The sequence below is a fragment of the Emydura macquarii genome, unplaced genomic scaffold, assembly GCF_026122565.2.
Source record: "Emydura macquarii macquarii isolate MOO-44397 ecotype Brisbane River unplaced genomic scaffold, CSIRO-AGI_Emac_v2 contig_2734, whole genome shotgun sequence".
Lineage (NCBI taxonomy): Eukaryota > Metazoa > Chordata > Testudines > Chelidae > Emydura > Emydura macquarii.
The window spans coordinates 1,466,786-1,487,524 of NW_027132871.1; the positions used below are offsets into that span (position 1 = coordinate 1,466,786).

The following is a 20,739-nucleotide window of genomic DNA, read 5'->3' on the forward strand; positions in this document are numbered from 1 at the left end:
TCAGAATGCAGGAGCTTTGAAGAACTGAACTGTTACTTTTTAAGCCAGAGAGAAATATGACTGAGGGACTAGCACAGCAACACTTGAATGGGGGTAGCTGAGATGATGATGCAGAAGCAGCCTAGTTCAATAGGTAGGCACAGGACTGGGACTTAAGGAGAACTGGATTTTATTCCTGGCTCTGCCATTGACTCACTGGGTGACCTTAGGTATGTTGCCTGATCTATTGATTGTGTGTTAATTATATTAACATTCAGTGGATTGGGAGGGTCATGGCTCATGATCAGACCCAGAAGTATTAGAGTTACCACAATGTTGAGATCCCTGTTGTGCACGGTAGAGACACTTAGGAAAGGCCTTCTGTCTTTGTAATATTTTTATTAGCACAGTTAGCAACATCACAAACACTTCAGCTCAGCAAAAAAGGTAGAAATAATATAAAATGAGTATCTGAGCATCCATATACTCACACCATTTCTTGCAGAACAACTCAAAATGTTAGTCATCATCCTTACCATCAGTCATCATCCTGGCATCTCCCAAGGCACACAGGCCAAAATGCAGCTTTTATGTATTAAGCTGATTCCCAGTGTGCCTAATGCATATTCAGTAGGTGTCTCAGCCCCTTTTCCTTATCTGTATTTCCTCACCGTACAAATATTGCGGTGGTCTTCTCCCATAGATTACTAGACCTTCACCGCATGTTCATTAGCATATTTGTCAATTGATGACTATGGCATTTTTGTGGTTGGATATCTGCTGTTGTTCCTAACTTAAAATATCTAAAGCTGGTATAAACTGACATCTTGTGGTTACCTGTCTACAGTTTAGTCATACTTGTTTATGATAGCATTCTATCTTGTGATATCTTATGATCTACGGTTATTCCCAGTTAGCTGCTTATGCTAAGCCTTTTTGGGCCTTAGACCTTGATTAGTTTAGCTAAGCTATTGTTTTACAGGTCTTGAGGCTTTTAGGCATATTGCATTACTGCCTTAATTTATACTTGTGCCTTACTGACGAATACCTATAGGCTACAGGTAAATTGTTTATGCCATACTTTTCAAATATGGGTACCTCAAGTTAATGTGGGCCTAAGTCCCTATTTCTTCATCTCTGAAATTTAAGCCACTCATTTAGATGGAAAATTTTGGTCTTATTTTGAGAAATTTTTTCTCATCTGTAAATTGGTGGTACTCCTACTTAGCCATCTTTCTGGGCAAAAAGCAAAATACTTAAGTGTTTGTTTGTTTATTTGTTTATTTATTTATATTATATTATATTATATTGGGCAAGATTTGTTAAAGAAATGTTTTTCAACTAGTTCAGTATCCGTAGTATTGTTAGTCTGTATATTTTTGCTTTAAAGTAGTCTTGTAGATCATTTCTTGTCTATACGTCTAGAAAACTAATACCTCATAAATGTCAAGTTGTGTTATTTTTATGTGTATAACTGGAAGTTATCACTAGAGATATTCATTTAAATGAAAAAGCAGATAAGAGTAAATAAGAGTGCATTTAATATAAAGGAAAATAAAATCCTGTTTCAGATATAAGGAGCTATGACTAGAACAAGCAGTAGGCAGTTAAGTGAAATTATTACTATAGGTAATAAAGTTCCTTTGACTGCTGTGTGTAAATTAGTATATTTTTAATATAGATTTAATTGTGTGCCTAAATACGTACCAGTAGTCCTTTAACAACAGGTCATAATAGCTTGTACTTTCAAATAAAAGTTAACAAGTCTATTTATGTACTTGTTGCTGATAATAATATTATAATAGCACTCATAATCTTCAGAATGCTTTACAAACATTAATTAAACCTATTTGTATTACTGAAGCATATTACTGGAGAAACTATTGTAAATTTTCAATAGGTGATTTTTAAAATGAGAGGGCCAAATTTTGCACTAGATTTTATTTGTGTAATTTTGTGTATTGCACTGAGGTTATGCAATTTAACCAAGGGCAGAATTTTGCCCCATTCATTTTTATTAAGATATAAATACTATTAGATTTTTATTCATTAATAATTTAAAAAGAATACCAGCAATTATTATTTTATGGACCGATCTCTTGCCATATATATTTTAAACCATATTAATATTTGAGTTAAGCAGATGACAAAAAGCATCCACATAAAATTAACTCCTGTAGTTTTTTTAAAAAAATTGTGAAATATAAAAGGATCTAATTTAAAAAAAAAAAAAAAAAAAAAAAAGAGAAAAGAAAAAAATAAAAAGGAAAAAAGCCTGCTTCAGGGCTAAGACTTTGTAGGCCATATTTTAGCCTGGCCTATGCCACTGAGCTGCCCATCTCTACTTACTGTGTCATTCCCCCAAACCTTGGGACAGTGTCCATCAGGTTTGACTTCCTGCAGCTCAGATTAGTGAAGAAAATGAGCCATTAAGTCAAAACTAGATGTGAAATACAATGGCTAAATATATCTATATGTAAATAGAGAGAATAGAAAACAGTTACATGACTTCTTGTTTCCCATCTCATCTGGGTCCAGCTTAATTTAAGTATGGCATTTTGGCGGCAATAAATGTTTAGACTTTTTCAGGTGACTGAAATGTTTAAATCTGTCCTCTCCCCTTGCACCAATGTCATCTAATGGGAGACAGAAAGGCATATTTCAGTCTTAGATCATATCATCTTTTATCTTTTACAATCCCAAAACACTTGCTAGCCTTTAAGGGCCTAATCCAATGCTCATTGAAATCAATGGAAAATCTGATTTGAACAGGCTCTAAAAGACTAGTCAGTGTAGTCTGGAAATGTGCCGGTTTCCCCCCATTAGTACGGTATACCAGATCCTAAATCTTCCTCAAAGTTTGCAGAGTAGCATTCTGTATCAATAGTCTTACAAGTAATCAATACAGCTCTGTATGCTATGCTTACAGCACTTTCACTTGTCAGGAAACCCTTAGCACAGTGTTTCTCAATCTGTGGATTGGAACCCAAAACTGGGTCGCTAGAATGTTTCGAAGGATCACATGGCAGCTCCTGTGGCACCTGTTCCACGGAGCTGGCTGGGTTCACCTCCCTGCTCCAGACACTGTAACCTCTGGGGTCCCAGTGTCACTCAGTTATGGCCCAGACATCAGGGATGATGGCTGAGGGCCTCTATCCCCAGACTATTTCCTGGGTCATAACAGGCCATAAACATTTACAAATGGGTCCTGAGCCCAAAATGGCTGAGAACTACTCTCCTAGCAAACACCAGGATGACAGATCCCTTTGGTCAAAATACTGCCAGCAATGTAACTTTAGCTAGCCGAACCCACCGTTCAGAGTTCCCACGTTAATCTTGTCATGATTTCCAATTAGCCAGATTTGCCTCATTCTTTATTTTCAAAGAGCCTAGTCTTGAGTGGTGCTGAGTGTACTCAGCTCTCATGATTTAAGTGGGAAATTAATAGCACACTGGAGGATTTTAGCACATCACAGAATCAGATTGTAAAACATCCACCCTCTTCTGCAGTGCATTTTCTCTGTTTGTTCAAAGAGAGTGTCATATCCCCCAATGGACATGTTTTACATTGTGCCTGTGTATTTCCATATTCCAGAGCTTGCCTTCAGAAGATTCTATCTTCGTTTCTACTATAGGAATCTAGCAAATTTTCCAGTCATTGATGTGTAAGAGCTAGGCTCTTGCTGAACATTTCAGTTCTGCCAAAGCATTTTCCCATCTGATCTCATATGAAGCCATATTGGAGGCAACAGGTGTGGTTCCCCCACACGCTTATGAAGGGTTACAGTTTAAAAGAGGCATCCTTAGAGGTTGAAAAAAGTCTCTGGGCTTGATCCAAAGCTCTTTGAAGTCAATGGAAAGATTCCTCTGACTACAGTGGTCTCTGGATCAGATTCTAGCTGTATGGGTATGATGAACCAGGTTTGATGAAACAGATATTTATGCTGAAACAACTGAATCAAAACTAGGGGTAAAATTTTCAAAAGTACCTAAATCACTCATGAAAATTTTACCCCAAGTTTGATCCTAAAAATACTTAACATCATTGAAATAAAGCACTGCATTTCATTGAACTTATTTATACCTCACCTTTACCTAAAATGTATTTATTATGTTTGCAGAATTCCTATTATTTATTTAGTAATTTGTAATCATTATATTACTTTCCTGTGTGTTAATGTAGGAGGAAAACCCTGTACAATTTATTTTTTAAGTTTTCATTTTCTTTTTCAGGTGAAGTTTTTGTATTAAATGATGGTGGAGAAGTTGACTTAGACTTGGGAAATTATGAAAGATTCTTGGACATTAACCTGTATAAAGATAACAACATCACCACTGGAAAGATTTATCAACATGTAATCAATAAAGAAAGACATGGCGATTACCTGGGAAAGACAGTTCAAGGTGCTTTTATATAGTTTAAATTCATGCAGATTATTTGAGTTTCTAATAAAACTGTTTAGAACAATTACATGGGAACTTTTATTCATTCAGAGGTATACTGACATATTTGCATTATTCGGTTAATGTGAATGAAGTGCTCATTTCTAATATTTTTCTGGATTTATGACAATTTTGTTGATGAATTGGACAACTGAATTTGTAACTTAATTTAGGTCAAGGACAGTTTTGAGTACAGTAGGAAAGTACGCTGAAGCTGCCAAATGTGCTAGATAAGCACATCATTCTGTCCTCCAGATGGTCCAGGAGGAGTTTGCTTTCCATCTGCATTCCAGTAATCAAGTTTTATTTGCATACATGTTTGCAAAGAGCAAATTTTAGTTGCATCTGCAGATATTCAGCTTCAGGAACATTCTTTTAAATTTGCATGCAGTTATTCACACTGGAAGCATTGGCACGCTCACCCATTCAAGTTTCAGAGGGGAGCAAACAGCATAGAGCAGCTGCTGTTTGCTGCCTTGTCTCAACCCTTCTTCCTTGCCAACAAGATGTGGCCATACTTTAGTCTTCTGGAGGGACTTCGGCATCTCAAAGAAAGGAGGAACATGCCGTGGGGCTGGCTGCTTTTTCCCTTTCACCCCTCCCCCACAGCTACTTACCCCACTGGGTTTTTCTCTCCTCTCTAAGTGGGGAGGAATATGTGGCCTTACATTAGAATCATAGAATCATAGAATATTAGAGTTGGAAGGGACCTCAAGAGATCATCTAGTCCAACCCCCTGCTCAAAGCAGGACTAACCTCAGCTATATCATCCCAACCAGGGCTTTGTCAAGCCTCAGCTTAAAATCCTCTAAGGATGGAGATTCCACCACCTCCCTAGGTAACCTATTCCAGTGCTTCACCACCCTCCTAGTAAAAAACTTTTTCCTAATGTCCAACCTAGACCTCCCGCCCTGCAACTTGAGACCGTTGCTCCTTGTTCTGTCATCTGCCACCACCGAGAACAGCCTAGCCCCATCCTCCCTGGAACCCCCTTTCAGGTAGTTAAATGCCGCTATCAAATCCCCCCTCACTCTTCTCTTTTGCAGACTAAACAAGCCCAGTTCCCTCAGCCTCTCCTCATAAGTCCTGTGCTCCAGCCCCCTAATCATTTTTGTTGCCCTCCGCTGGACTCTCTCCAACTTGTCCACATCCTTTTTGTAGTGGGGGGCACAAAAATGGACACAATATTCTAAATGTGGCCTCACCAATGCCGAATAGAGGGGAATAATCACTTCCCGTGACCTGCTGGCAATGCCCCTCCTAATGCAGCCCAATATGCCATTAGCCTTCTTGACAACCAAGGCACACTGCTGACTCATATCCAGCTTTTTATCCACTGTTACCCCCAGGTCCCTTTCTGCAGAGCTGCTGCCCAGTTCGTTGGTCCCTAGTCTATAGCTATGCATGGGATTCTTCCTTCCTAAGTGGAGGACTCTGCACTTTTCTTTGTTGAACCTCATTAGATTTCTTTTGGCCCAATCCTCCAGTTTGTTTAGGTCACTCTGTATCCTATCCCTACCTTGCAGGGTATCTACCACTCCCCCCAGCTTAGTGTCATCCGCAAACTTGCTGAGGGTGCAATCTACCCCATCCTCCAGATCATTAATAAAGATGTTGAACAAAACCGGCCCCAGGACCGACTCCTGGGGAACTCCGCTTGTGACCGGTTGCCAGCTAGACATGGAGCCATTGATCACTACTCGTTGAGCCCTATGCTCTAGCCAGTTCTCTATCCATTTTATAGTCCATTCATCCAACCCATACTTCTTTAACTTGCTTCCTTTTATCATTTTGCCTTGCAGTTGTTCCACACATTACTGATGCTGTTCAAGAATGGGTGATGAATCAGGCAAAGGTTCCTGTTGACAGTGACAAGGAAGAGCCACAAATATGTGTCATTGAGGCAAGTATGAAACTTCCCATCTCTGCAGGTGTATATCTATCAGGTTGGTTAGATGTGATGAGTAAATAGAGCTTTCCTTTCCTCTCTAGTATTATGCTGTGTGTGTATAAGTTGGACTGAGTTGATATGGATAGCAATACAAGAAAGTATACTGAACAAATATTGTATGGCCCGTGGGGTTAATTCTGAGTATATTATGCATGGATTCAGCTCTGCAACTTCCATTAATGTGATTAAATCCCCATGTAGAGCATTGAAAATTGCTGAAACTAAAGAATGGATTCTTAGGAGCTGATTCTTTCATAAGATTAAAGTAGCCAGTCAGTGTAAATAAGTTCGGGTGTACCTATTTTCACCTTTCCTGGATTTTTCACAAGCCATACATAATGCATTCCAGCTATGCACTGGGTTAACCATATTAAGGAGCAGGACATAATTTCCTGGATGATTTCAGAAATCATAACATCATAGTCAGTAGAGGAACTCTTCAGATCATAGCTTGCAATCTTCAAACGAAGGATCCTTCTGTGTTGTTCATGACCATGCTTTCAAGAATGTATATAAGCACTTCTAAATCAAGGTCACATTTTAGCTATTTTTTTTAAAGGTCTGGCAAAGCAGTGTGGTCCCTCCTGTGGTCCCAACACTTTGAGATGTATGGATGAAAATCACTTCATAAGTGCTAGGTGGTACTATTTATTATTATTCCAGTTTCAATGAAGTTTCTGAAGAAGACATGTCTGGGAATTTGAAGAAAAGAGTATTTAATTGGTTTTAAGGCCAGAAAGGACTATTATGATCATCTAGTCTGATCTCCTGCATAACACAGGCCATAAACATTTATTAATTTCTGTACCAAGCTCATAGTTTCTTTTTGAACCATAGCATATATTTTAGAAAGACATCCAGCTTTGATTTAAAGTTTCAGCCTCAAGTTTTGGCTTGATCAGAAAGATACCACTATATTTATGAAGTGTACCATATGGATCCAACATTTCTTTTAAGCTTGGAAAGAGCAATTAACAGGAAAAGGTGCACAGAAACATCCTTACATTAGATAAGGATGAGACTGTCAGTGATTCTTAACCTTAAGATTAAAAAGCTTCTTTTCTCCAAATCAGAAAACTTTCTGTAGAGACCAAGACATACTCAAATACAGTTTCAAGACTGTCAGGTGACAAATATAATTTATGAATGACAAATTGTTGCAGTAAGTAGGTTTATTATATATGTGTCAAATACAATATAGTCTTCATGTTTTGTTTTTGTTTTTTAAATTTTAGTTGAACAAAAATATGCAATGATCCCAGAGACCACAAGAGGGCACATCAGACCACATTCTGAGATAATTTTGGTTTTAAGGGCGATGTTGGAAGACTGTTTATGCAGCTCCATCATTTCTATCATCGCCTTTTCTGAATACATTTCTTTATAAATTTAGTTTATTCCTTACTTCTATCTTGCCTTGGCATAACATATTTCTAACTATTTCTGCTTTTACTAGCATGCCAAACTGGTCATGTGCAGTTTATCACATTGTAGAGCTATGACAATAGCATTAAATGCCCTTCTTATGTTTACCTTAGTTATTATTAATTTAGCAAATAGGAAACTAAAAACAGTTTCATTCTCGTTTACCAAAATGCAGTTTAGTGTATTGATAACTTGTTCCCTACTACTTGATTCAAGAATTCAGGTGTCTCCAAGATACTGAAAATTGTATATAAAGCAGATAGTTTTTCATGGTACTAGACTTGTTCCTGTGGAAAACTGTGCCCTCAGCATTGAAAATGAACAAAGTCAGCATTGAAAATGAGTAAAGTTTTCCCAGTGAAGTGGTCTATGTAATGATGCAAAGGCTTTTTACAAGATGTGCCTACAGAGCCATGCTTCATTCATTCTTCCTCTTACAATATGCACAACTGAGATGACCAGTTGAAATTTTGAAGGCTGACATAGGAATTTACTTTTTAATTGTCAGAGCAGTAGTAAATGCTAGGCCTTCTTTTTCAGCTGGGTGGAACTATTGGAGACATTGAAGGAATGCCATTTGTTGAGGCATTCAGACAGTTCCAGTTTAAGGCAAAAAGAGAAAACTTCTGCAATATCCACGTTAGCCTTGTACCACAGGTAAATTAGTAAGATAAATATATTTTAATTTTCAGTTAAGTGTTGCCATGTACGGCATTCCATATAATTTTTTTCAGGGGTTGAAGTGGAGCTATTCAGTGTTTTAAAGCTTAAAGAGACAATGGGTGAAATCTTGTCTGCACTGATGTCAGTGGGAGTTTTGCAATTGACTTCACTGGAGCTAGGATTTCACACACTATTCTCTAATGTTCTCCCTTATAGTGTTCCAGGTAATGTGAGTGAAGACTAATAACACTAACTCATCTGTGAGGTTATATCTGGTTTATAATGCTGACAATTTTGTGTTTTATTTATATTGGGTTGCAGAAATCTGTTGTTGTATGGTGTAAAAATGTACATGTGCCTAGAAGTTTCAATAGGTTCTTGTAAGTAAATCTAAAAAAAATACCCCAGAATGTCTGCAGCATCATGAGTTAACTAGGGATGTGTCTAACCATATCTTTTACAGCAAAAACAGAGCAAAAGTTTTGTTTTTTTTTTAAGTTGTAAAAATATTCGTAGGCAAGTTTTTGGAAGGTAGTGATGGGGTAATGACAATACCACCATATCTTCCAGAATTATTTTTGGATTAGCTATATAGATAAAAAGGAGCATATTCTGTCCTGATTTACATTAATCCATTTACAGTTCATTTCAATGGCAATTGAATGTTTATATCTGAGGACAGAGTTGTGTACTAAATTCCAATCAGTTCCACTTGTGGAAGGTAGTGCTGTTTTGTGGAGTTTCCAAGCTGTTACAGAAGGTCCAGTTTTGGATCTTTCTCCTCCTCAGTTCTGAGTCCTGTACTCTCTAAATACTACTCTAAAAGAGAGAGTTGTCTGAACTAATGCTGTATGGCTAGAAATTCCACAGAGTTTCTAATGCATGTGATAATACAGTGTTACTGTTTCTCCATGCTAATATAATGTGCTTTGATTTGATGTATACTTTTCCCCCTTGTTAGTATCCTTCCTTTCACTGACATTTCTTAGTTTTTAATTGTAATTGTCCAGCTACTAGAATTGAGTTACTGTTTCAGCCTTTAAAATGTATGTTTCCAGCCTAATGCTACTGGAGAACAGAAAACAAAACCTACACAGAACAGTGTTCGAGCGCTGAGAGGCCTAGGTTTGTCTCCAGATCTGGTGAGTTTATAAGGCTATGATAAAATCCGTGTTTATAGGTCATCTAGATATATTGGTGCATGAAAATAATTCAAAGCATAAGAATTCAATTTCCAGTTCTTTCTACTCTGAAAGGAAAGGGATTCCATCTTAGGCCTGCCATACACTAGAAAATTAAGTCTGCTTAACTATGTCGCTCAAGAGTGTGAAAAATCCACACCTCTGAGCAGTGTAGTTAAGCCGACCTAACCCCCGGCATAGACAGTGCTATGTCGATGGAAGAATTCTTCCATCAACCTCGCTCCTGCCTCTCGGGGAGGTGGATTGCCTATGCAAATGAGAGAACCCTTCCTGTCGTCATAGGTAGTATTTACACTGAAGTGCTACAGCTGGTGCAGCTGTGCCGCTGTAGTATTTCAAGTATAGACAAGCCCTTATGGGGACGGGCGGTGAGTGGGGGAAGAGGGGAAGCAACTTGAACCGTATCACTGTACTAAAAACCAAAGAAATTAAACTTCAAAATTGTACTGAATATCAATATATTTTAATCCCTAAAATATGCACTTCCCATTAGAGTGTCTTATGGTAAAATCTCTATGCAGAGCTTTAAAAATCTAGGGTTAAGGTTGCATTTATTTGTTCTGAGAGAAATTCAAAAATTCTTGGAATGTGAGGCTATGTCCTCGTTTTTTACTGATGAATTAGGAAAAATAATCCATTGTTGGAAAATGTGTATCCACTTAAAATATTGATATTCAGACAAAATTTAACTGTAAAACATGTGAATAAATGCACAAAGGCCCCATTATTTCCTCGGTCTGGCTACCTGTGTCATAGGTGAAACGTGGGGAGGAAAGCAGGCTCCAAAGAGCCACTATGTCCCTCCTCATGCAGGTGAGCAGGAGATGCCAGCACACTACCTAGCAAAGATATGCTAGTTCTTCGGATAAAAGACGCTTCACTGGCTATAAGCCTGGCACAAGGTGCTTTGTCTTGGTTTGGAGCTCTGGGCAAAACCATAATACAGCTCTAGGGCTCTATTCTGCAATGTGCTGGGCCCTCCCTTAATGTCCTAAAATCCTCCGACTGACTCTGTTGGGATTTTGAAGCTGTTTCACAGGAGTGCCTAGTACCTTGCAGTATCAAGCCTCTAAAAACTAGTGAGATACCCAACTCTGCTGTTTTGTATAATTATATTATACTTTGCAAAACAGGAAATATGGCCCCTAAATGATAATGTGCACAAGTAATATTGCGTTCTGCCTTTTCTGTAAATTGTCTCTTTCCTGAACATTTCTGAGAGAGAGAACTTTTGTTATGTTGTTCTGGTTAAAAGCTACTGTTTCAGTCATAAAATACATCCTCATGTTTGGAATGCCCATTAAGTGTAATTTGGTAGGACAGAGTCATTGAATTTTGTTCCTGTCACAGGTAAATCAGTAATCACACTAATGAACACTGCAAAATTAATCAATCTGTCAGCACTTTGGAGGCCTGGCCCTTCATTCCTTTCCTAGACAGAACTCCCCTGGAGTATACCGGCTATCAACGTTGTGCTTGTGGTACACTTGTTCAACTTTGCCAATTTTCTTTTCTAAAATCCAGTAAATAAAAATGGACTTTTCAATTACCTTAATTTCTGCAAGTTGGAAGCCTCCTATGCAGTAGTGACTGCCTCATAAAAGAAGCGAACATCTTTTTTAGAACTATTAAGTAACAGCGAATTTAATTCTGCTCATAATAAACAAACACATTAGTGTTATCAAGAATAAAGAAATAACTATTTAATCATCACCCAACAGCCCTAATGCTATTCTCTCATTAGGAAACTCAAAAAATAAACACAGTATAATGCAGTTTTGAAAAGGAAAGAATTCTGTATGTACACATTAATGATCCATATCGATAAGCCTCTAATGCAAGTCCATGGACTTAATTTTATCATACATTAATAACATTAAATAATTTTCCTATTAAACCACACACACATTATTATCAAGAAAAAAACAGTTATAGGCACTGAACCAATTTTTTTTTTTTTACTGTTAATGGATAAATATATTAACCAGTATTTCCCATTTAAAAATATCTATTCAAAGAAAATATTTGGTGACTGAAATCAAGCTAATAAAAAAATACATATAGTCAAACAATTCATAGCTGGCATTAAGGTTGTTTCATTGTGATGCAACCTCTGTCACTTGGTAACAGTGTGTGTAGTTATATGTAGGGTAGATAAGATTATTTTAGCTACTCATTTCTTTGCTTTATTTTAGTTTTCACTATTTAAAAAACAGTGCCTATATTTTCTCTCTAGGAAGCCTTAACATCAGTTAGAATAGTTATCAAAGCCCCTTCATCATAACTGCAACAGCAGTTTTGTATACAGGTAACCACACTGTTGTAATTTAGCAACCTTAACGGGTTTTTGAAGCAAAGTTTTCACTTGTACCCAATATTTCAAGATTTAGGACCTAAATTTCAAATCCGTTGTATGCAATTAATTGCAGACACAAAATGTGCACCTAATTTCTGGGAGGAAGTTAAAGTAATTATCTGTGCCTTATTTTGAAAATTAAGCTTCTAAAAACTGTTAATTTTTGAGTGTGGAATGAAAGGAAAACAGACTGTTGTAGTCACTTTCGCATATCCTCAGTTCAGGCATGAAGAATGATAATTTCCCTACTATCTGTAGCTGTTGACCACTAAAACAGAGGGGAGTAGTTTCTTCTTCTTCTAGGCCAGTGGTCCTTAATCAGGGATACACATACGCAGGGGTCTTCCAGAGGTGCATCAACTCATCTAGATATTTGGCTAGTTTTACAACAGGCTACAGCACTAGCAAAGTCAGTACAAACTAAAATTTCATACAGACAATGACTTGTTTACACTGCTGTGTATAGTATACAATGAATGTAAGTACAATATGTATATGCCAATTGATTTTATAATTATATGGTAAAAATGAGAAAGTAAGCAATTTTTCAGTAATAGTGTTCTGTGACACTTTCATATTTATATATCAAATTTTGTAAGCAAGTAGTTTTTAAGTGAGGTGAAATATGGGGGTACGCAAGACAAATCAGAGTCCTGAAAGGAGTACAGTAGGCTGGAAAGGTTGAGAGCCACTGTTCTATGTTAAAGAGCCTTGAAAAATGTCTTTTTACATGCACAGTGTCTATACATCCAAGGGACTCTGCCATGACATCTTGAAAAATTATATCCTGTCTGATTGCCAGTGCTGTCCCCCTGAATTATATAATTCCTACTGTGCACCTGTATTTTATTGCTTTGGGAAATATAAATCAGCAGTTGTTACTTTAGTTTTCTATTTCCTGCTATTGCTGATGTATTTAACTTTTATGACTCCATTAGCAATAATTTTACCTCAACATGCAGCTAGCCCTCACCTCCTGGTGTCACACATATGGAAGCTATGAGTTAAGATATCACAGAGAAGTCTACAATTCTTGAACACACATTGTCATGTAATTCAAAAGTTTTTAAAGCAAAGTATTTTAGTACCTTGTCAATTTCCTTGTAATACTCCTATATTACCTGTTAAAAAACCCAAACCAGGTCCAAACAAAAAACCTGTATATAAATTTATACAAAATCTTTATATTATTAATTTTTATATAATCCCACAACATTTAATAATTCCAAAGCATTTCTTCAAGACAATAGTCAATTTTTAAGCATAACTGGATATTCACCCACATTTAGGTAAAGGGAATTTACAAATTACTTGCATAATTCTTCTTTAATGATTAGAACTTGCACTAGTTATTTCTTTCTGGTTTGCATTACAGTTTTGCATACTGGAGTACCTGTTTTGAGAGTAGGAGAAATAAAAGTCAGTTGGCATCTTTTCTTTTATTAGCAAAGTGAGGAAAGAGTAAGTGCAAGTTTACTGAACAAAAAGGCTTTAAAAATATAATCTGCACTTGTACACAAACAAATCAGAAATAAGGGGGAAAGGAATTCTGAATTTGTACAGCTCCTTACACCATGGGGTCCTGCTCCAGGACTAAGGCTTGTAGGTGCTATGGTAACATAAATAATAATTGAGAAATTAATCACGTAGCATCTGTACTGGAAAAAAATTCCTTGCTGGTAAAAATTGCAAATATTTCCACACATTCCCAAATGTCCTGCTTTCAGTAGAAAGGAATCACAGAAATAAATACATCAGAAAAAGGGAATTGGAAAGTTAGAAAAGAAAAGAAACTTCCTTTGTTCATCTCGATCTTCTCTTCAAGGGACACAGAGCAGCTCCAGGTCCACTGGGCAGTATTCAGCTGATTTACAAACCAAAATGTGCTGTTAAGGTACTGGAAGGACAAAGAAAGTCATGTACATAAACAAAGGATAACGGACAAAAACAAAACAATCTTGGCCATAATGTATTACACTTTTAACTCTCCTTATTCCTTGCTTTTTGGTGTAATACTTAAATGGTACCTAATGAGTAAAGATTAAAAAAATGAAGAGTAGTGTTAGGAAGAATGGGGGAGTTGAGGGGGAGAGGAGCGAGGTAGTGTTGCATAGCAGAGGAAAGAATGGAAATATAGAAGGTAGAAAAAAGGAATATGGGTCAATAAAGGTATGGATATGTTAGTGGAGATCTGATGTAGCTACATCTTGTTAAATTGTATTTATGTAAGTTATGATAAATTGTAGAACTCCCAGGAAAAAGTTATTTGTCCAGGCTGTTGTTTCTTGAGAGGTCAATCTTTTCCATGATTAATGTTGAGGAGCTTTCATTCACTTAAAGAGATTTTTCCTATCTTATTTTTCCACACTTCTTATTTATGATTTATATATGATGTATTTTGACAGATAGTCTGCAGAAGTACAAAGCCTATAGAAATGGCTGTGAAGGAAAAGATTTCCATGTTTTGCCATGTGGAACCTGAACAGGTTTGTACTTTCAGACTTCATTGGCTGTCGTCTCTCTTTCTCTTAAGCTATACAACTACGATTTTTCTAGTTTTATACACCTTAAATATCTGAATATATTTCTATTTTTAATCTCCAAGAAATACTTGTTTCAATAATACACTGATTTTTAAATGGCAAGCAACTATATGATGAAATATAAAATAGTCAATATATAAAATATAAACTACCCAAAAGTACTGGATATTGTTTACATGTTAATTTTGGTATGTCAAATAGCCTTTGATAATTTGGTCACAATTACTATAAAGGCTATGATTATAGATGGTTTATAAAGGGGTAAGAATTAATAGATTTTGAATAAATGTTTAATCGGTTGTTATAAATTGCTAGAGAGACCATTACTTCAGAAGGTTGCTTGAAACCATGGTTTATAATAATCTATAACAGCTTTTACTGATGCATCTATAACCATGTATAGCATCCTATTTATGTCTGTATTGTGCATGTAACATTTACTAATCCGCTATTAATCCTTTATAAACTTTTTATAACAGTACTTTAACAGTGACCAAATTGTCAATGGCTCTTCAGTACACCAAAATGAATATGTAAATACTACCCAATATTTCTGGAATATAAAACCTATTACATCTTAACAAGTGTAATAGATTCATGCATGTCTCATATAGACACCCCAGTTCTTCTCTGAGTGCGTCAATGTGCATTCCACTGTAGGTGCGCATGCACTTCATGCATGCAAGACTGGAGTTTATTTGAATAGCAATGTCCGTCGTGGCCATGCATGTACCCTGTGCTGCTTCATGCTCCTGAATGAGAGCATAAGGGGGCAGGGTGTCCACAACCCTCCCTTAGTTCCCTCTTACCACCCATGGCCAAGATTTCTGCTTCAAAGGGGAGGAGGTCAGCCTAGGTTCTTTACTAGCCATCTTGCTTCTTTGGTGGCCTTGAGGACTTCTGTGTGTGCCTTTCTGCCAATTCCTCTGATCCCCAGGAGAATATCCAAGATCAGATGTCACAAGGCTGTGGTCATCCTGATAGCTTCTTACTGGCTGAGACAGTTCTGGCTGTCAGATCTATTGTAGATGTCCAAAGTGACCTCTTAGCCACCTTGTAACCTAACTACACATATCATCTCAGAACCAAGGTCAGATACTGTATTCAGAATCACAGTCATTGATTGGAGGTTGGCTGGTTGAGCACTACTTGCAGAGATTGCTTCCTACAGCTTCAAGAAATTCTCATACAGAGCTTGAAACTTTCCACTGGGAAGACTTACTTCCCGGAAATGGAAAAGATTCTCTGTGTGGGAAGCCCAAAACAATATGGACGCAACAGATGACCTGGTACTGAAGATCCTCAACTATGTGCTGCTTCTGAAGCATGCAGGACAAGCATTTTAGACTCTTAACTTCTATTCTAACTTCTGTCATTTGATGGTATTGAAATTCCTCAAGGGCCTCCTTGATATTTAATCTCTGGTTAGATACTAAGTACTATGTGGGACCTCAGCATCGTCCTCCTAAAACTCAGAGCCTCCTTTTGAACCACTGTTGGATTGCTCATTACACCATCTATCATCAAGATGGTATCTCTTGGCCATCCCCCAGCACAGAGGATCAATGAGCGCTAAACTCTCACAGCTGGACTGCCTCACGTATCCTTCCTGATAAAGTGGTGTTAAGACCACCCCCAAGTTCATCCTTATGGTAGTCTTAGAATTTCACCTGATCCAGTCAGTTACCCTACCAGTCTTCTTCCCAAAGCCGCTCTGGACTCTGGGAGAAAAGAAGCTGTATACTGTATACTAGAGCATTGCTCAATTACCTTAGCAAGACCGAGCCTTTCAGGCTGAATCTGTACCTCTTTTTGGCTATTTCTCGCTTATCAAAAGGCCAAGCCATCTTGTCAAAGTGGATCACAAAGTGCAGTTTCCACCTGCTATCAGATGGCTGACGAATCTCTCTCTCCGAACATCAAAGCACACTTCACTAAGGCAAAGGCAGCGAATGTCCAGTGTCTGTTTCAGGAATGCTTCAGTCTGAGATTTACCAGGCTGCAACATGCAGCTACCGGCTGACTTTTGTTCATATAGTATATCCTTGACGTGGCAGCCAGATGCCAAGTTTGGGAGAGCTGTGCCTCAATCACTGGTTGACTGATGCAGCTGAAACGTCTCAGTCCTACCAGTCAGAGAGGTTACTGATTGCCACTCCCTTACAATGGGATCCATGCTGACACATGGTCAAAGGAGAAAGAACGGTACTTTACCCTACAGTAACTGGTTTCTTGAGATGTCATCAATGTGGATGCCAGGAACTGCCCTCCATCTCTTCTCTTTGGAGTCCTTGGCCAACATGAAATTTGAATTGTGAGGGAACTGAGGGAGGGTTGCAATCTCCCCGTCCTTTCAGCCTTTGTATGGGAGCACAAGGGAGCACTAAGAAGCACAGAGTGCATGTGCAGCCCTGATGGACACAGCTATTCAAAAAACTCCACTCTCCCATGCACAAGACACACGCCCACCTACAGTGGGATCTACACTGACTACATCATCTTGAAGAACCACAGTGACAGTAGGGTAAGTAGTCATTCCTTATCAACATTAAGAGAGGGCATATAGATTCAAACTGAGGATTTAAATTACACCATTTCTTGCAAGCCAAATGTAGTGATGTTAATTATTGACAATTTGGTCATACTTTATATTCAGGGTACATTTATAAATATATTTTTTGAATTGGAAGTCTATCATTTGATTGCATAATATAGTGTGGTTAAAAAAAAGAAGGGAAATGTTGATGGAATCCTCATCTTTATACTTTAAATAGCTTTTCTTTACAGATAAGTGATTGAGAGGGACATTAAACATTAATTATGTTGCTTTTTATAATTTTAGTACATGGTCAAAGTATGTGTATTGAATTACATTTATTCTCTAGGTGTGAGAATTTTAGATTAGATTTGTTTTAAATTTAAATTTTACATTTTGAATGCAAGTATGCAGAAGATCAATTTTTTTTTCATAATCACTATTTATTCATTAGGTGATATTTATCCATGATGTTTCTTCCACTTATCGAGTTCCAGTCCTGTTGGAAGAACAAGGCATTATTAAATATTTTAAACGGAGATTAAGCCTACCTATTGATGACCAACCAACTGATCTTCTTTTCAAATGGAAGAAAATGGCAGACAGGTATATAACTCCTATGACGTTTTCTTAAAGTTTTTAAATCATTATGAGTACAAGACTCTGGATCAGGTCTTCAGCTGGCATAAAGTGATATAGTTCCACTGAAGTCAGTGTAGCAACGCTGATTTATGCCGGTTGGGGCTATGGCCTTCTGTCTTTAAATATGTGTGTGGTTTTTTAAAAGGGGACTTTGTGACCTTATTTTTAAAAAACAAACATTTGTTAGAATGCATAATATGAGCATAATAATTAGAAACCTTGATTTTGTCAGATATGAAAGGTTGCTGAAGACGTGCTCCATAGCTCTGGTTGGCAAGTATACGAAACTAAGTGACTGCTACGCATCTGTTTTCAAGGCCCTGGAACATTCGGCTTTGGCAATTAATCACAAACTGAATTTAATGGTGAGGCTCAATCTCGTTCAGTTTCAGGAATGCTTCAGCATGTAATGGTTAGCTTCAATCACTTAGGCAAATTTAATATTAAAGTGTATCTTAATTAGGACTTACACAGGTGTACACAAAATGACTGGATGAAGTTTTTTTTAAGGAGTATGAGAGATTTTGTTTTTATTTTATTGTAGACTAAATGCATCTGAAAGGGACACTGGAGTAATGGCCCCTAATTGGATTTGCTTTACAAAGGACATTCATCTGCAAGGGCTTACTACCAAAGGTAGTGCTTGTTGATTGTAATAAGACTACTTGCAGCATCAAGCATTGCTCTTCTTAGTAAGTGCAGTGTGGAGCTCAAAAGTGGAAAAACATTACCGTGAAAAAAATTCAAAATGATCTTGACAAATTGGAGAATTGATCTGAAACCAATAAAATGAAATTCAATAAAGACAAATGCAGAGTATTACATTTTAGAAAGAAAAAATCAAATGCACGAATAAAAATTGAGGAAAACTACCTAAGCACTAATACTGCTGAAAAGGATCCGGGGGTTATAGTGGATCACAAATTGAACTTGAGCCAACTATGTGATGTAGCTGCAAAAAAGGCTAAAATTAACAGGAGTTAGATATATAAAGCCCTGGAGGTAATTGCTCCGTTTTACTGGAGAGGCTTCAGCTAGAATAGTGTATCCATTTCTGGGCATCACACTTTAAGAAAGATGTAGACAAATTGAAAGGAGTCCAGAAGGCAGCAACAAAAATGATAAAAGGTTTTGAAAACCTGACCTATGAGGAAAGGTTAAAAAAACTGAGGATATTTAGTCTTGAGAAAAGAAGACTGAGGTGGGACCTGATAACAGGCTTCAAATATGATAAGAGCTGTTATAAAGAGAAAGGGTTGTTCTCCATGTCTACTGAAGGTCGGACAAGAAGCAATCGGTTTAATCTGCAGTAAGGCAGATATAGGTTAGATATTATGAAAAGCTTTCTGACTATAAGGATAGTTAAACATTGAAATAGGGAGGTTGTGGAATCCTTTTCAATGGAGGTTTTGAAGAACAGGCTAGACAAACATCTGTGAGGGATGGTCTAGGTATAGTTGGTCCTGTCTCAGCCTGGGGGACTGGACTAGATGACCTCTTGAGATCCCTTCCAGCCCTATATTTCTATGAATATATGATAAATAGTACTTGAATTTCTGTTTCACATTTTGGGCAAGATTCTGATACCCTTCTTCACATTGAGTAATACCTGGCTCCATGAGTAGCCCCATTTATTTCAGTAGTATTATACATGGAGCAAGGTACTGCTCAGCGTGAGTTTATCGGAATTTGGCCCTTCCTCTTTTTTTTTTTTTTTTTTTAAAATATGTACTTTAAAGGAAGTGGCCAATTTAAGGGACATTTCAGAAGCTAACTTGTTTTGACTTTTTAAACTGGGAAGTTGCAGTAATCTTAAAAGTGTGATATCAGCCACTTTTATGGTGAAACATTCTGTTTGTGTTGCCAACTTTCACCTCTGGAGATAGCAACATTTGGATTGGGAAGGCAGTGTGGAGGAGTGTGTTAATATTAGTTTATGAATACAGATGAAATTTTAACAGCCTGTGAGTTAGCTGAAGATTAAGAATCTGACTTTTCAGAGAAAAATACTGTATCAGAAATGGCCCACGACTTTAGTTCATGATCTCTAAGTGACTTCAGATAATTTGGTCAGAACAGGAAATCTTGGGCTAGATTGTACCTGGCTCTTGTGTGGCTGAGAGGGTGCAAAGAGCATTTCCCACCCTCTTAAATCATGTGGGTAAGGGCAGGTAGAAACTCAGTCCCAGTCTCTCTCTCTAGTGGCATCAGGAGGCTCTTCCACAGGAGGTGGAGGGAGGATGAGGCACAGGCATGTCTCCATCACCCCTCACTGGCCTCTGGAGCAGGCCAAATGTTCTTCTTAATGTTAAGCACATGCATTAGTACTGTCCTGAATAGGGGCAATAGTCTAGCCTCAGATGTATAACAGTGAAAGCAAGAGTTTTGAGTTTGCTCAGCAACTACTATACATTCATTTGCTCCACATTGAAATTATAGCACTTAAATAATGCTTTAGCTTAAATGTATTGAATAGTTATTCATTTATTAATGACCATCTGTTATAGCTTGGTAAATATAAAGTGTAAAATCAGAGGCCTCATTTTCAGAAGTGCCAAGCACCTACTGCAGCTATCAGAAGCCACTGGACACCAGGAATGAAATCCTGGCTTCAGAGAAAGTAATGGAAGAACTCCCATTGGCTTCTGTGGGGCAGGATTTCACCCAAGGAATCTCTGGCTCCACGCTCTTTCTGATGATGTCAGGAGCTGTGTAGGCTTAAGTCCTTTTGCAGCTGTCAGAAAGTGCTGGACACAGCAACTTTTCCTGATACACCTTTCTGGTGATGTTGACACTAGACACTGCAGCACACCCTAAAACTATTCTAAATTTGACTCTGTTTGTCATGTTTAGCAGTCTCTGCACAGGGCAGGAATAGGAGTTTTGTGCATAAGGACTTGGTTGCTTTGACAGCTATGCAGGGAAGTTGTCACAGTGTCTGTGAAGTCAGACTGCCTACTCCCCTTGATCTCAGAACACAGCACCACCTCTCACTGAAG

At 37.7% G+C, this 20,739-nt stretch overlaps 1 protein-coding gene across 5 annotated transcripts in view; it reads left to right on the top strand.

Moving 5' to 3' along the window:
- CTPS2 (CTP synthase 2) overlaps positions 1-20,739 on the top strand; it is a 131,911-nt gene that overhangs the window by 16,962 nt on the left and 94,210 nt on the right. For all 5 annotated transcript variants that reach the window (XM_067566101.1, XM_067566102.1, XM_067566099.1 and 2 more), the window contains 7 exons: positions 4,213-4,383; positions 6,225-6,325; positions 8,339-8,455; positions 9,520-9,603; positions 14,425-14,505; positions 17,553-17,704; positions 17,973-18,105. In XM_067566101.1, coding sequence (XP_067422202.1) covers positions 4,213-4,383; positions 6,225-6,325; positions 8,339-8,455; positions 9,520-9,603; positions 14,425-14,505; positions 17,553-17,704; positions 17,973-18,105 — 839 coding nt within the window. The remainder of the gene's footprint in view (positions 1-4,212; positions 4,384-6,224; positions 6,326-8,338; positions 8,456-9,519; positions 9,604-14,424; positions 14,506-17,552; positions 17,705-17,972; positions 18,106-20,739) is intronic.